A 15,236-nucleotide genomic window follows, 5' to 3' on the forward strand; every position below is an offset into this window, starting at 1 on the left:
TCTGCATCAGCAGTGAAAGGGTGTGTCTTTGGATTTTATTTAAAGCATGAAATTTCTTTTTCTGAGAGAGAAAAGAAAAAACACAAACACAAAAACCAAACCCCAACCAAAAACTTTTTTAGAAAAGAAAAGCACACCACCCAATTACACAAACTGAAACAAATGCTTTCGTTCAGGAAAAGAATATTTGAAGGATCTACCAAACGAGGAGGAAAAGGAGGATTAAGAAGAAAAGCCAAAGGAAGGATAAATAAAAAATAAATGCACAAGGCTAACAGACAGGTAACTAGAATTATATGCCTTTAAAAAGTTTCAACTCCCCAACCAAAAATAATCTGTGAGGATCCTAATGACCCCTAGAATCCCTTGAAATTCTTTCTTTAGTTTCATAAAATAATTCTGTAACTACCCTCTAAGAAATGAAGGCAGCTACCTTAAGTGGGAGATTATAGGATGGGAGGTGGGAGGAGGAAAGAGAAAGTGGAATTAAGGGACAAGGGAGAAAAGCTTAGGCGAATCAACGGATTGCAATCTATCTGCTAGGAATGAACAAGACAACATCAAATGAGGAGCTGTCAGCTGGACCATACAAAAAGCTAAATGTACACAAAAGGTTTTTTTTTTTTTCCTTTTAAATCTACCATACTGCTTCAGTTCATTTCCAATGCAACAATCTACTCAACACCAAAATGGTCATATCTATCATAAATACAGAAAGTCAGTTTTTAAAACTTTTTTTTTTTAAGCTACAAGTCCTCAACACTCTCTGTGTGTGTGGGTTATTTTTCTGAAAGTGGGAGTGCTTAACTTTTCCCCTTGAAATTGGCTTCAGCAGAAAAGCTATCCTTAAAAATCCCCAGAAAGCTAAAGCAGTTCACATTGTTTTTCTCGAACTTTCTGCCCGTTTTTAAATTAACAAAAAAAATCTTTTCTGGAACAAAAAAACCCCAAAAACCAAAAAACAAAACAAAACAAAAAACTGAAAAAATAATATATATATAAAATGATTCTGAAAACAGAACAAAGTGTGAGCGATTGACCTGAGAATAAAAAGACATTACATTTCTTTTTTTCTTTTAGCAAGCCATTGGTATCTGAATGCTAAGATAGCAAGAAATTTAAAACTGTAACAAGGTGGACTGCTTTCCCATACAGTGCATGCCGGGCTCCTCTGTGCTATCAATGTGGGGCATTTATTGAAAAGGGGCAAATATACAAGGGGTTTAAGCTCCAAAGACATTAGGGAGGCCCTGCGGACTTCTGTTTCCCAGACCAATAGTACCTTCAAAAGGACACAATGTAGCAGGGTGAGGGCTTTTTTTTTTTTTTTTTTTTTTTTTTTAAATATTAAAAGAAAAAAGAAAAGACAATGTAAAATCACCGGCATAGATAGGTATATGGGAAAACAACCCACGTTTTTCTATTTTTTTTTTCTTCTTCTTCTTTTTTTTTTTTTTTTTTTTTGGTTAGAAGCTTTGGAATTGCAGTTAGTCTATTTTTGAAATTGGTTTGTTATTAATTTTTTATTTAAACTCATTTGTTTGTATTGTTCATCTTCAAAGCTTACAATCTGAAGGTGTCCGTTCCTACACTGGTCAGACCACTGTCCTTGGGGCAGCTGGGGTCTTTGGGACCCTCCACCGGGCTCGCCGGTCCGTCGGACTTTTGGCTGAGATCCGTGTCAGACTCCTCCGAATAGTCGTCTGTTGGCATCGAGGGCTGAACCCCTGAGGTGCTGCATGAACTTGAGGTAACCGTTGAAGATGAGGAGAGAGGAGGAAAAGAAGGGGGCTTCGCGGCCGAAGCCCGGGAGACCACTTGCGGCCAAGACTTCCTGGAGGCGTGGGGGGCAGCAGAGGACGAGGAGGGGGCGGCGGCCGACGGGGGAGGGGGGCTGTCGTTTGAGTGAGCGGCAGACTGCGAGGTAGATGCGGTGCTAGGATCGGGGAAGCAGGCAGAGTGAGGTAATAAACTAGGGTGCTCTTTGGCGTTTCTTGCTGCTCTCGTGATTGTTCTGTGTTTGTGCAAGGCCGACTCGAGATGTTGACTCAGAGCTTCCTCCCCACAGAGCGCGCTCTCGCACGCCAGGCAGTGGTACGAGCCGCCGCCACCGCTGCCACCGCCACCGCCGCCGCCGCTGCCACCCGTGGGGACGTGAAGCACCATCTCTTGCAGGTTCACCACAGACTGGCCGAAGAAGCAGAGGGACTTCAGGTGGCTCCTGGCCGCCTCCTCATCGCCGAAGCCCGCCTGGCACTTGCGGCAGACCAACTTGTACTGCACCTTTGGAACAATGAAGGGGTCGGAGAGGGAGTCCGCACTTTTGCTTTCTGCTTCTGGCTCTTCGGGGGGTTTCGGCAGGAGGGGGGACACCTCACGGGGGGCGTTTTTCTGCTCTTCTGGTTTGGGGGATTCTTTGGCAGGGTCTTTGTCTGGGGAAGCAGCCCCCTGGGGGACTGGGGTTTGGCTTGCTTTGGGCGGTGGCGGCGGCTGCTGCTGCGGCTGCACTTTCTGCTGCTGCTGCTGCTGCTGCTGCTGATGCAGTTGCCGCTGCTGCTGCTGCTGGATTGCCTCCTGCAGACTCTGCTGGTATTGCTGGTACTGCTGCAGTAGGGAGCCCGGAGACAGCCCCATCAGGGCCTGCGACAGTGCAGGGCTGTAGGGGAACAGGCCTTCCATGCCATACATAGGCTGCAGGTACCCGCTCTGCAGGGCGCCAGGGATCTGGGGGGCGTAGTAAGGAGAAAAGCCTGGTACAAAGTAAGGAAGGAACTGGCTCGTGAGCAACGCGGTGGGGTCCGAAGTCAAGGCTGCCTGCAGGGCCTGCAGCTGAGCAGGGTCCACTGCATACTCCATGGCTGGCAGCGGGGCTGAGATCGTGGCCGCAGCTGCCGGGGGGGCCTCTCCTTTCTCCTTTTTAGGGACAGGCAAGGGTTCCCCTTTCCCTTTGTGTACTTTTTCCTTCTCCTTTACTTTCTCACTGTCTTTGTCCTTGCGTTGCTGCTGCTGTTGTGGTGGGAGCTGAGTTGTGGGTGGCGGCTGGACTGCTGGCAGAGGGGGCGGCTGCTGCACCTGTGGCTGCTGCTGGGGTTGGGGGGGCTGCTGAGGGGCCATCACCATGGTGGCTTGTGCTGGGGTTGGGGAGCTCAGCGACGCTGAGGATGGTTTATTTGGTAATCCAGATGTGGGGAGGCCAGGGGAAGGAACTGTTGTGCTGGGCAGACCCATCAAGTTCGGCTTCGGAGACGTTAAAGCTGAAAGGAATGGAGACAGAAAGAGAACCATGGGTCAGTCTGGGTGGTCAGACTGAAGCTCAAGACACTTTACCTGTGTCATTGGCACAAAGTCTGAGATACTGAGATTTAAACTTGAAGATCCTCTCAAAACCAACGTTTTCAGCAGAAGTATCCTGCTAGGCTCAGGGGTGGATAGCTTTGTATGCTAATCACAGCCCAGGCCTGGGTCAGCTCCCACACTTCCCCGTTCAGCTAAACAACTTCCAACACCTTCGTACCCAATGTGCTACACCCACTAGTCCACATTTTCTTTGCCATGCACTCCCAGCTACCATCCACTTGCCCAATGCAATTAGTCTGGAGAATCCCAAACGAGCTGTTTCCAGCTGGGGCCCATTTGAACCAAAGGCCTTCATCAAAGCTCCACAGAAATAGTACAGCCATGAGGCCCCACCAGAAGTTGTGTGGAAGAGAGAGGCAACAGAAGAGTGAAAGCAAGAAATCTGGCAAGGCCCCAAGGCAACATGAACAAACAAAATGGACTCTACACATGTTCCTCCTCTCTGACCTGGCTGCAGCTGAATGGATGCTTTAGGAGGGCAGAGATAAGAGGATGAATGGGAGAGTGTGGAGGAAGGGCCTGAGAAGAAATAAAAACAATCTGTTTAGGGAAAACTGCTCCAGTGCCTTGGCCTAGCTAAACTGCTTCAACAAGTCTGTTGAAAAGTGCAACCATCTGGAAATAGGATTCTGGAGTCTGCTGGAGAAATGACCACCTTCTCCTCCTGCCCCTGTCTGAATGATATAGAGGAGGGCCAGTGGGGCTGCAGGTTCTCAAATGAGAACCCAGCCATAGGAAAAGAAGAAAAGCAGTACCAGAAATGGAACAGCCCGAGGTGCTGACACCATCCATTCCCAAGACATCACAACCCACTCCAGGCACCAATGCTTATGCGTAGCAAAAGTCTCCGTGTCACCAGGCCCATCCTTGATCATACTGAGTGCTAATCTATCACTTCCTCCAAAACTTTCACCCACCCATAGACTAACATCCTCCCTGACCCACAGCTACCTCCTGGTTTGAGTCTTCTATTCCAGGGTAATGGAAGAGGGGTACTGCTGTACACTTATCTTCAGGTGTACTGAGACTAGCAGGGACAGCGGGGGTAGAGGGTGAGGGAAGGGGTGTTTGCAGAGCATGCTAGATGACAAAATGCTTAGAAAAGACAGGAGTCAGGAAAAGTGCAGAGGCAACAGGCCTTGAAACACCTCTACACTCACACATCCAAGAAACCAGACAGTATATACATCCCTTCACTTCAGAGGACACTAAAATGTAATATCAAAAAATCCTACAGACCCTCAATATTTTATCTGGACCACCTTTTCTGCCAGAAAGCTAGGGTAGGGGTTTCATAGCATGACACTGTCTTCATGAGAAAAAAACACTCTGAAGCCCAGACCTGGGTGAGGATGATGTTGATTTCTGGCTACAGTGGTATAGTATTCACTGGACTGTCAAAACCCTCACATTTCAGATGAAAATAACAAGGCTGCTTCAAGTTGCAAATCCCAGAAAAACATCCATTGACACCAGATAGCTAAGGAGGAAGCTTCCCTCAGCATCACATAATTTACTCTTCCAAAACAACAGAAAGGGACCACTGACATTAAGTCGTCCAGTTTCCTCAGTGTATATAAGAGACTGACATCAGATGAGATGTGACTGACTCTATTCAGAAAAAACTGAGTAAAGCTTTGTTGGCTAAATTGGCACAATAAGGCAGAGACAGAGTGGACTATGAATTTTAAACGTAGGACATGGCTCTGTCAACCACTAGACAATGGGCTTGCTCCAAATTTTAGGTTTGGGGCCAGAGACAAAAGATCAGTGGGGCAAGGAAGGAACGTCTAGAGATCTCCCCAGCCCCATGGCCTCTGAATTTTAGGAGAAATGCTCAGGTCAGAAGGGCTTAAACTGACTTTGTGTATCTTCAACTGATGGTCTACAAAAGAGATTTAAATTTTAAGAAACATTCAATGAACCCCTGCTATTTACCAAGCTCCGCACTAGCCACACTCAATACGCTCTCATGATAATTCAGTGACACTGGTTTTCTAATCTGTAAGATCAGAACCGAGCAAGGTACTTCATCCCCCCGAGACTTAGTCATGCACCTCTGGAGTCAGACTGACCCCTACATGGATCACAGCTGAAACACATCAGACACGTGACCTTGGGCCCATTAATCGATCTCTTGGAAACTCAGCTTTCCACAATAGATGGTTGTAGGGATTAAATGAAAGGCCTTATGGAAAGAGCTGAGCATTAGGTCTAACATATAATAGATGCTTAATAAACACAAGTTCCTTCCCTCCCATTCCAGATCCAGTGCTCTTGAGAGCTGTGGTACAGTCAGGTGATGATAACTGGGCATGTCTGGCTGGCTTGAATATTGAGAGCATATCTTTCTATCTCGAGTCCACTCTAAGTGGTCAGAACCTAAGCAGCACTAAACATATACCTTTTGACTGACTGGCTCATATTGGGTGTTGTGGAAGGAGCACATAGCACTGGGAGCCCGGAGGCCTGGGTGGGAGCTCTGGCTCCTACCCTAGCTTGCTGAATGGTCTTGACCTCTCTGGGCCTCAGTTTTCTCATCTGTAAAACAAGGGGAATAGATCAGACATTCTGATTCTACTTTTTTCACATTATTATGATACGTTGGGCCTTTTCAAGCCCCTCTGCCAAGGTTCCGGGCTGCAAGGATAATTCGGTGCCTTGCCACTTTCTACATAGCTTGTTTCCTGGCTTATATCTAGTTGGCTTTAGTATCATTCTGGGACATTACTTGCCAGCACATATTAAGACATAGAAATTGTTGCTTATGCTTTTTTTTTCTTGTTCTCTTTGGATAAGAAACTGGGAACAGGAATGTAGTAGCCTCATGTTCTGTAAAACACTGCCAAAACTGTGAAACCTGGAATTAGTTCAACTAGAAACTAGGACTTCTCTGGGAAGCAGCAGAACCACTTTAACCCTGGGGAACAGGGACATGTTTTGAAGGCAAAGAGGCACGCTGAGGGACTCTCCTTTGGTAAACGTATACAGGTCAGTGCGGGCCATTCTGGGGGGAACTTTCTGACTTGTGCCTAAGCCTCAGAAGACCCTTGAGGTGAAGGTCCAACTTAAGACAGTAGGATCCAGAGAAGACAGGTGAGGACAGAGGAGGAGAAGCAAGAGAGATACAGAGCAGGAACCGTAAAACACCCTAGTCAGTGAGAACAGAAGAGTATCAAGTATTTTTGATTCTAAACAGGCAGGAGGGAGGAAAGGGATATGGGAAAAAGGATATGAAGGGATGACGAAGGACCCCTAAATGCATTAATATTTTCATCCAGAGGACTAACACAAACATGTCAAAACTAAAAACTGCATCGCCCGATACAAGATCCCTGGTCAGTGCATTAAGAGAGTCTCATTAGAAACTAATAGAGCCACTGTTCGGGCTAGAAGAGAACCCCAGGAGTAAGGATCCACCACATGAAAGCTTCTTCCTGACAGCTGTTCTCCTGCCACAGTAGCTCTTTCTAAAAAAGAAGGCAAGGACCCCAGGTGAGGGCAAAGAGCCAATTTAAATTTTCTTGGACCAGTTTCCCTAGGGCATGATCCAGAATTAGCTAGGACATTCAGGTGTCTTATATTTGCAACAAATACCTAGATAGGATGGCATTTCCACGAGGACTGAATGAAAGGGTCTATGACAGAAATTTCTTTCTTGAAAATTCCACAGGAATTAATATGCCAGATTCTTCACTATAGCTCACGCCCTGTTTATACTACTGAACACAGGGCACAGGAGTTGTTTCAGAGGAGACTGTTCCAACCAGGAGGTCCCATCCCTGAACTAGAAAGGCAAAGTCCCATGTACACACTGGCATGAGGGAGACTAATAGAAGGGAACTAAAGTCCTACTGCTTTTAGAGAACTAGAAAGGGAACTTCCTACTTGCCTGCACTCAGAGGGTTTGGGTGGTTAGCCACATAACAAAATGCTAACTGGGCATCTATTTAATGCTGAAAAGAATCACCTAGAGCAGAACCCACCTGTGTTGGATGGAGTAAAGCCTGGCAAGGAGGGGCTGTTGAGGCCAGGGAGCAACACGGGAGGAATGCCCTGGAGCGCTGGGTATGCCGTAGGGAGGTTAAGAGCCTGAAGAGGGGCGTTTTCAAACATCCCCTGCTGCTGAGCTGCCAGTCCAAGGACCTCATTGGCCTTTTTAATCCGGTCCAACTCTTGTTGAGCCATCAACTGTCGTACAGTGGCTGGGTCAAAGTATTCTTTCTCCTTGTCCAGCTGACTTCCAATGGTGTCTTTAACTTTGGAGATATGCTGTTGGGAAAAGATATGGTCACGTACAGACAGCCGAGCGCTGTACTTGATGCCACACAAAGTGCACTCTGTTTTGGGTCCCTCGTAACTCGTTTGGTTTATACCAAAATGCTTGGCCATACTTAACTTGGACTTCTTTTCTTTTGCCCGGGCATTCTGGAACCAGACCTGAACGACTCTCTTTGGCAGTCCAATGTCATTACCCAGGACCTCACACTCTAGCATAGTGGGTGTCCTGTAGTCATTAAAGCATGACTTGAGGACCTTCAGCTGCAGATTAGTCATCTGAGTGCGAAAACGTTTCTGCCCAGGCCGATCCCCGCTGTCACCAGATTTGCCTGCAGACCCACTCGCACCAGGACTTGGGGAACAGGGGTCTGCAAGGCTTGAGGTTTCACTGTAGTCTACTGTACCTTCATTGTCATATTCCTTGCTATAAAAGCTTGGGGCTGGGCTGACCAGACCAGATGACAACCGATCTTCATACTCAGACATTGCCATCATGGCCGCTTTGGTCAACCCCTCATTGGGTGCAGAAGAGGATTTGGTTTCAGTTGCTATTCCCGTTGCACTGTCGTTATCTGCATTGCCCTCGTCTCCAGTTGTGGTATCTGTGATTGCTGTGTTGACAGAGGAACAGTCATCATTGTCCAGCTTAGTTTGGTCAAAGTTTAGATTAACTGAGGACATGGAGGGGCTTTCAAAGTCTTCAATCCCTTCTACCTTAATGGAGGAAGGGCTAAGTAGAGTTCTGGGAGACAACTCCATAGTTTTACTCACAGGTGAGAGGGGGACACCCTGACCATCACTACTGCTTGGGGGTAGGTGGGAAAAGCTAGTTCCATCAAAAATATCTCCTTTCATCTGGAGTCCCCCATCACAGTCTAAGAGCATCGCAGACAGGGTTAGGTTGTAGCCAGCTCTCTTGGCTTCATGCCAGTGCCGGGACCGGATATGAGCCTCGAGGGCAGTCTTGGCTTTGAAGAGTGCTCTGCAAAATGGGCATCTCCTGTGGGCCTGGGCTGGGCCCACAGCCCGGAACTGTCCTTTCCTTTCCCGAGCTCGGGTGTTCTGAAACCAGACTTGCACCACACGTTTTTTCAGGCCCACCTCATGTGCAATGTGATCCAACATCTTTCGAGTTGGATTGGAGTCCAGTAGATACTTTTGGTAGAGAATTTCTAGCTGTTCTGGTGTTATAGTTGTCCTCAAACGCTTATCTCTCTGAGGTTCTTCCCCTCCTGTCCCACTGTCATTTTCGCCAGGGCTGGCACTGGCCTTCTCCTCCAGCTTCCTTTTTAGAGTGTTCATGGTGGAGGTTGGAGTTGAAGGAGAAGTGGCTGAGCTCACTGGAATCTGAGGTATGGCCCCAGAGAGCAGCTGGCTGGCCAGGAGTGGGTTACTAGGATCAAACAGCATGAAAGGCATATCCAGTGACCTGTCCAAAAACTGGGGGTGGATGAACTGGTTTTGTGCACTCAGGAAGTGAAGCTGCTGATGCTCCTGCCAGTGCTCAAATGATGGAAACGCCAATTTACACTGGTCACACTGGTAGGGGATTAGCTGAGGAGGTAGGTTTGCCAACTGCTGAGGAGTTGACGTGTGGAGGGGCTTGAGAGGCAGGTGGGAGAGCTGGGAAGGACTGGGGCTCGACTGGGGTAAGGGGCACTGAGGGGGTGGCGCTTGTGGAGGCGGCTGTGGTAACGAAGGTGGGGAAGCCAGCTGGGGGAGCTTTTGCTGGGGTGTGTTTGTCTTCTGCTCCACCTGGTCTTGCTGCTGCAGCTCTGCCTTTGGTTGTCCTTGCTTTTCATGGGTTTGGTTGGGCGGTGCACCGGGAAGGTCAGCCTGCTTTGGTTTCTCATCACTCACCTCTGTCTTTGAACTGAAGGAGGCCAGTTCGTCAGCCTCTGCTGTGAGCTGCAAGAAGGCGGAGGAGGCCGTACTGGCACATGGTGCTGGGGCACTGTAAGCCTGGGAGGGCATGGGGGTGCTGCAGGAGGAACTGGTGGGTGTCAGGATCTCCATGGCATCCATGGAATCCTCATTTTGGCTGTCATCCTGCCCCTCCTCATCCTCATCCTTGTAGCACAGCTTCTTCTGGTGCTTGATGAGATCAAAGATGCGCTGAAACACCAGGCTACATTTTTTGCACTGGTAGTTCAAGTTGCTCGTTCGAATATATCTATCGTTTGTAAGCTCACGCCGCTCTCCGTCTTTGCCCTCTCCTTGATTCTCATAATTTTTCCTGGCCTTCTGTCGGGCATTCTGAAACCACACCACTATAACTCGGGTTGGAAGGTTCAGTAAATTAGAGAGCTGCTCAAATTCATCATCCTTTGGGTAAGCATTGGCATCAAAGAAGTCCTGTAGGACCCTCAGCTGGTAGTCAGTAAACCTTGTTCTGGAAGACCTCTTGCTTCCCCAGTACTCTTGCTTCTGAGGTTCTGGGGAAGGGGGCCGGGAATCAATCTTGAGCTCCTCTAGGCTGGTGATGGGAGGGTTGCTGAAGTTGTAAGGGGAGTCCTTGTTACGCTGCCGCTCTTTAAAGAGAGTGTTCCTGAACCAGTGCTTGATCACTTTCTGGGGCAACCCGGACTTGTCTGCCATCTCTTTGATCTGCTCTTCACTGGGGGAGTTATTAATGTCAAAATATTGCCGCAGGACTCGGAGCTGGTCATCTGTGATCCTGGTGCGAGGCCTCTTGTTCTGCTGCTGGAGCAGGGTCGGATTGAGCTGATGCTGGTACAGCTGGGCCAGGTCTGCAGGCAGAGGCTCTACAGGCCCAAGCTGGGGGGGCAGCTGGGCTGGCAAGGTCTGCAGTGGCATTGTCTGCATCATCAGTGGCGAGAAGATGGGTAGCTCCATTGGCATGGAGAGCTGGGTGAGCGGCACAGATGGCTGGGCTGGGGCAATCGTGGGCGAGGTGATGGGGGGCGCTGACGCAGGAATGGCTGGTGTGGAAGCCGGCTGCGGCGGTGCTGCAGGGAGCGGGGGTGGGGGAGGGGGAGGGGGTGGTGGAGGCGGCTCCGGGGTCTGGGGCCTCAGGGGGTACAATTTATCATAGTGCTCTCTGTACTGTTTGGCAAACCTCTCGAGCTGTTTAAAGGGAAAGTAATTCTGATGTACATGCTCCTGATGGCTCTTTAAAATCAATATGTTGGAAAACAACTTGCCACAGGAGTCGCACTCGAGTTTTTCCACGTTCTCTCCCTGCTCCGTCTTCCCGTTCTTCTTCTGCACCTTCTGCTTGTTCTCATTGTACTGAATGACCAGCTCAAAGCCAAAGTTCTCCAGCAAGGCCTTGGTGGCATTCCCTCTGGCATCCGAGGCAATGCGCGGAGGAAGCATGGAAGACTCCGAACTACTCCCGGGTGCCAGCTCTTTCTTCTCTTTGGCCTTCAAGGCATCTGGCAGCGATTCCTTCGGTCCCGCGTTGCCTTCTCCCCCCTCGGTACCGTCCTTCTCTCTCTGGCTTTCTTTTTCCTTTTCTTTGATGACCAACTTGTTTTTCTTTTCGGGGTGCTGGCTTGGTTGAAGGAGGGCAGAGTGACTCTGGGATAGAGAGAGTTGGCTTTGCTGCTGCTGCTGCTGCTGTAGGATCTGCTGGTGGCTCTGCTGTGGGATCTGAACCTGAGCCTTCAGATCTTCCAGCAGGCCCGGGCCTGTCCCAGTCAGCGTCAGTGCCCCACTCGTCACTGGCAAACTCACTTCAGGGTTGAGCTGGAACTCAGCACTGGGGATGTAGAAAGGGAAGAGGAGGTGCTGCTGCTGCTGCAGCTGCAGCAGGGCCTCAGTGGTCATGGGGAAGTGAGGGAGGAGCGTGGGGTTAAACAGCTGAGACTGTATCAAAGCAGCCTGCTGCTGCAGCTCCTGCTGCAAGTGAGCTTGAACTTGAGCCTGGGCCTGAGCCAGTGTCTGTGCTTGTTGCTGTTGCTGTTGCTGTTGTTGCTGTTGTTGCTGCTGCTGCTGATGTTGTTGCTGCTGTTGCTGCTGCTGCTGCCTGGATGCAATCATATCTGCCAGCTTCTTCCGATTGGCCTCCTTGGGCTCTGAAGGAGAAGCAATGTTAGCACTGATGGGATTCCCCAGGGGTGGCATTCCCACACTTTCACTGGGCACTTGGCTCAGCAAGTTGGAGCTCGCAGTGATGCTGGCACTGCTTGGATTGGTGGTGGTAAAGGTGTTACTGCCACTGGTGCTCACAGGACTTGGTGTAGAGGAGGTCTGGGAGACAATGCTGCTGTTCCCAGTCCCATTGCCACTGCCACTTGCAGCCTCCAGCTTGGCTGCCCGGGCCTTGGTTTGATGCAACACAGACCTCATGTGGATCTCCAGAGTGGAACTCTGGCTATAGGCCACATTACAAGTGTTACACTTAAAAGGTTTGTTGTCTGGGCTGCTGGTGGGTTCTGGCTGACCTGTTGCCGATTCCTGAAGGGCTCTCTTCAACTTATGTAGGTGGGAGACAGAATTGTAGTGCACTAGCAGGATATTCTTTTGAGTGAAAGATTCCTTGCAGACGGTACACTTGTAAGGGCGAGAAGGGTCTAGAAATTTTTCCATGGTAAAATTGGGGCCTTTTCTGAAAGGTAGAGCTCTCTTTGGCTCTGAGCCCGAGTCCTCTTGTACTGACCCAGAGTCACTGCCTGTTGGGCTCTGTTTATCTTCCAAGTCACTCTCTTCCTCCTTGTCTTCCTCTACGATTATGGTGTGGTCCTCAGCCAGGGTGGGGTCTCCCATTGCCAGGAGGTCCCCATTGGCCAGAAGGCCACCATAAAGCTGCTGGATGTCGGCCTCACTCAACTCCAGGTGGCTTGTCTCGAGGTGCTTTTTCAGAGCCTGAAAAGTTCGGAAGCTGCGCTGACAAAGACAGCACATGGTGGCAGCTCTGATCACGTGGTACTGAGAGTGGAGCTGCAACTTTTCAATGGTCTTGAAAGCCAAGCTGCACTGATTGCAGCGGTACTTGTACACGTGGCGATCCGACACGGGCAGCTGAGGCCTCTTGGCATGCACCTCGTTGAAATGCGTCTGAAGGGCAGCAGAAGTTTTGAAAACCTGGTTGCAGCCCTTCTTCCAGCAGAGGAAGCCTGAGTCTTCTCTCACAGAGCCCGGTTCAGCAAGAGAGGGTTTCAAATCTCCACTATGCTCTGTGCTCACAGATGGCAAGATGTTCTTTCCCAGATCCTCTGAGGTTTCTGTAAAAACAAAACAAAACAAAGGACATCAAGCCCAAAGATAAAGAAGGCTTTGTTTCAAGGATGGCACCCAGAGTGGTCTAACCTGGCCAGGTGTCACGAACACAGAACCTGATGATGAGGGAAATGCCTGACCTGAATGACAGAGCCTCTCTGCCCAGCCTCCTGCTTTCTTTCTTCCCAACAGAGTACATATTATAAACAGGATGCACATGAACAGAGATGAATAAAAGGAAATAAAAAATTTCAATTTGTAACAGGCCAGGCTGTATCACAGACCCAACAATCTTTTAAATAGTATTTAATTGCTTGACTCAGAATCCTCAATTTCTCAAGAACTGGTTTGAAGGTTACTGATCTTAGACTGGATTCCCCTTTTATGTAATAAGAATTTATGCACAGTGGATCTAAATTGTAGAATATGTGAATTAATGCTACCCTAAGTTGTGGGACATTTATGAGAACTGCTTGCTGTCCATTGTAATATAAGAAACTCTGGAATTTTCTTTACGTATTTAATTTCTTATTATAATGTGACTTTTGACTGTCATCTCTACGCAATAAGCAATGAACATTCAAGTGGCCAATTATTAAAACATATTACATTTTTTTTCTACAATGAGATCTTCACACCCATAAATACTCTGACTCTCTTTCAGATCATCTGTCCACTGCCTCACATGGAAAATGACAAGGGCATTAGTGTGGTTGAACTCTTCCCAACTTAATCTTAGGTGCTTGTAAGAGGTGAAAGATGTAGGACAGCCTCACAAGCTGAGGTCTAATGATCCATCTAGGTAGGAACCACTGTGCGGCACCCACAACTGCAGCACACATGTCTACAACAATGTTCTGCCCAAAAGTACCTCTATACTAAGGCAATCCCAGAAGACGAAGAGAAGAACTCTGTGCAGAGGCAGCTCCTAGAAAGACAACTAATCCAGTGCCCCCAAAATCAACCCATATGTTCCTTGAGTCCCTAATAATTAAGTCCTCAGAGATGCAGTGTTTAATGGCATAGGACGGTAAGTCTAGAAGCTACTGACTGAGTCTCTGCTTATTCACTCCCTAAATATATAGTCTAAGGGGACTGTGTCCATACCAAAATTCCACTGGTTCTCAAACTGATTTTCATATACAAATACATGCCAAGAACCAGAGTATAAAGCAGCTGACGACAGTGTCCCTCATCTCCTGGTAGTGACATTCAGCTTAGAAGTACTGTAAAGAATTCTGGGAAGCCTTGTCCCATGGAAATTTTGGCCCAAGATTTCATCTATTTTTCAATTCTTAGGGGCCAAGAATAATGATACTAACCAGGCTGCTTTCCTGCCTCTTCCAAATTGGAATTCCCTTCTCGATCTGGAACAGCTGCGGGGAGGAACATGCTGCTGGGCATCACCATCTCAGGGGTGGTCACCTGAGGAGTGGGAGGCAGAGAAGCAAGGAGAGTCAAATGGAGAGGATAGAGACACAGAATAGGAAATGTTTAAAAATTTTTTAATAAGCAAAATTAGCCTTCACCAGTGGAAAGCTGGAGGTGTCACTTTTCATAGCTCACTGAAGATTCATGTTTATTAGACAAAGCTCACATCAGTCAAAAGTGTTTCTACGGTTACATTCTGGACATAATTAGCAGTGCACACTTGAAGAATAATCTTATTATTAATATTTTTCCTTTATGCAGAATTTTGACTTTGATCACTGACAATGTTTTGTCATGGGCTGTGAAACTTCTTGTGCAACCAATTAGGTAGATAAGTTGAAAGGCCCACCTTAAGCTGCTGAAAACATAATAAGGGCCCTAATTAAATCATACCTAGTAAAGTACACTGTAATCTTGAAGCAGGGAGCATTGTAGTACTGTTTTCAAAATGTATTCAGGCAAGAAGAGGAGGGGAGTAAGAGTGAAGGAAAGGGTAAGAAGTAGAGAAGAGAACAAAGGGACAGCTAAGGACACGCAGACACGCTGGCAGATTTTGCAGGAAACAACATTTTGTAACCCTTTACAAGCTGATATCAAGTGCAAACAAGCATTTCTTGTGACTCACTTAAGTCAGAATATCTTCTGCAGTCATTGTCCAACGTATAAAAAACATCAGGGGGAACCTTTGGCCAGTGTCCCAGCCATAAAGGGTGGCCTGCACAGCATTCTGCAACAGGGCACCCCCACCTTGCCCATGCCTATTGTTCCCTAATATAGCAATTCAGAATTAGTCTGAATCCAAATAGCAACAATTTTAGGTCAGATCCTCAGACATTTCTCTAGGCCTCCCTGCCACATGGCCAGAAGCTTGTCCAAACAAGTTATCATGTGCCCTATGTTAATGTGATAGGCAGCCCTCAATATCCAATGTAAGGATGAAAGGTCCTTTGTTTAAAAAGAAGCAATATCCCTTTGCCTGCTTT

At 48.0% G+C, this 15,236-nt stretch overlaps 1 protein-coding gene across 1 annotated transcript in view; it reads right to left on the reverse strand.

Moving 5' to 3' along the window:
* Positions 1-1,484: 1,484 nt before the first annotated feature.
* Positions 1,485-15,236, reverse strand: part of ZFHX3 (zinc finger homeobox 3) — a 263,420-nt gene continuing 249,668 nt past the window's right edge. Inside the window, exons 9-11 of the mRNA XM_063109662.1 lie at positions 14,145-14,247; positions 7,344-12,827; positions 1,485-3,254 (exon numbers count right to left, since the gene is read on the reverse strand). Coding sequence (XP_062965732.1) covers positions 1,564-3,254; positions 7,344-12,827; positions 14,145-14,247 — 7,278 coding nt within the window. The 3' untranslated portion in view covers positions 1,485-1,563. The remainder of the gene's footprint in view (positions 3,255-7,343; positions 12,828-14,144; positions 14,248-15,236) is intronic.

Source organism: Cynocephalus volans, chromosome 10, assembly GCF_027409185.1.
Source record: "Cynocephalus volans isolate mCynVol1 chromosome 10, mCynVol1.pri, whole genome shotgun sequence".
Taxonomy (NCBI): Eukaryota; Metazoa; Chordata; class Mammalia; order Dermoptera; family Cynocephalidae; genus Cynocephalus; species Cynocephalus volans.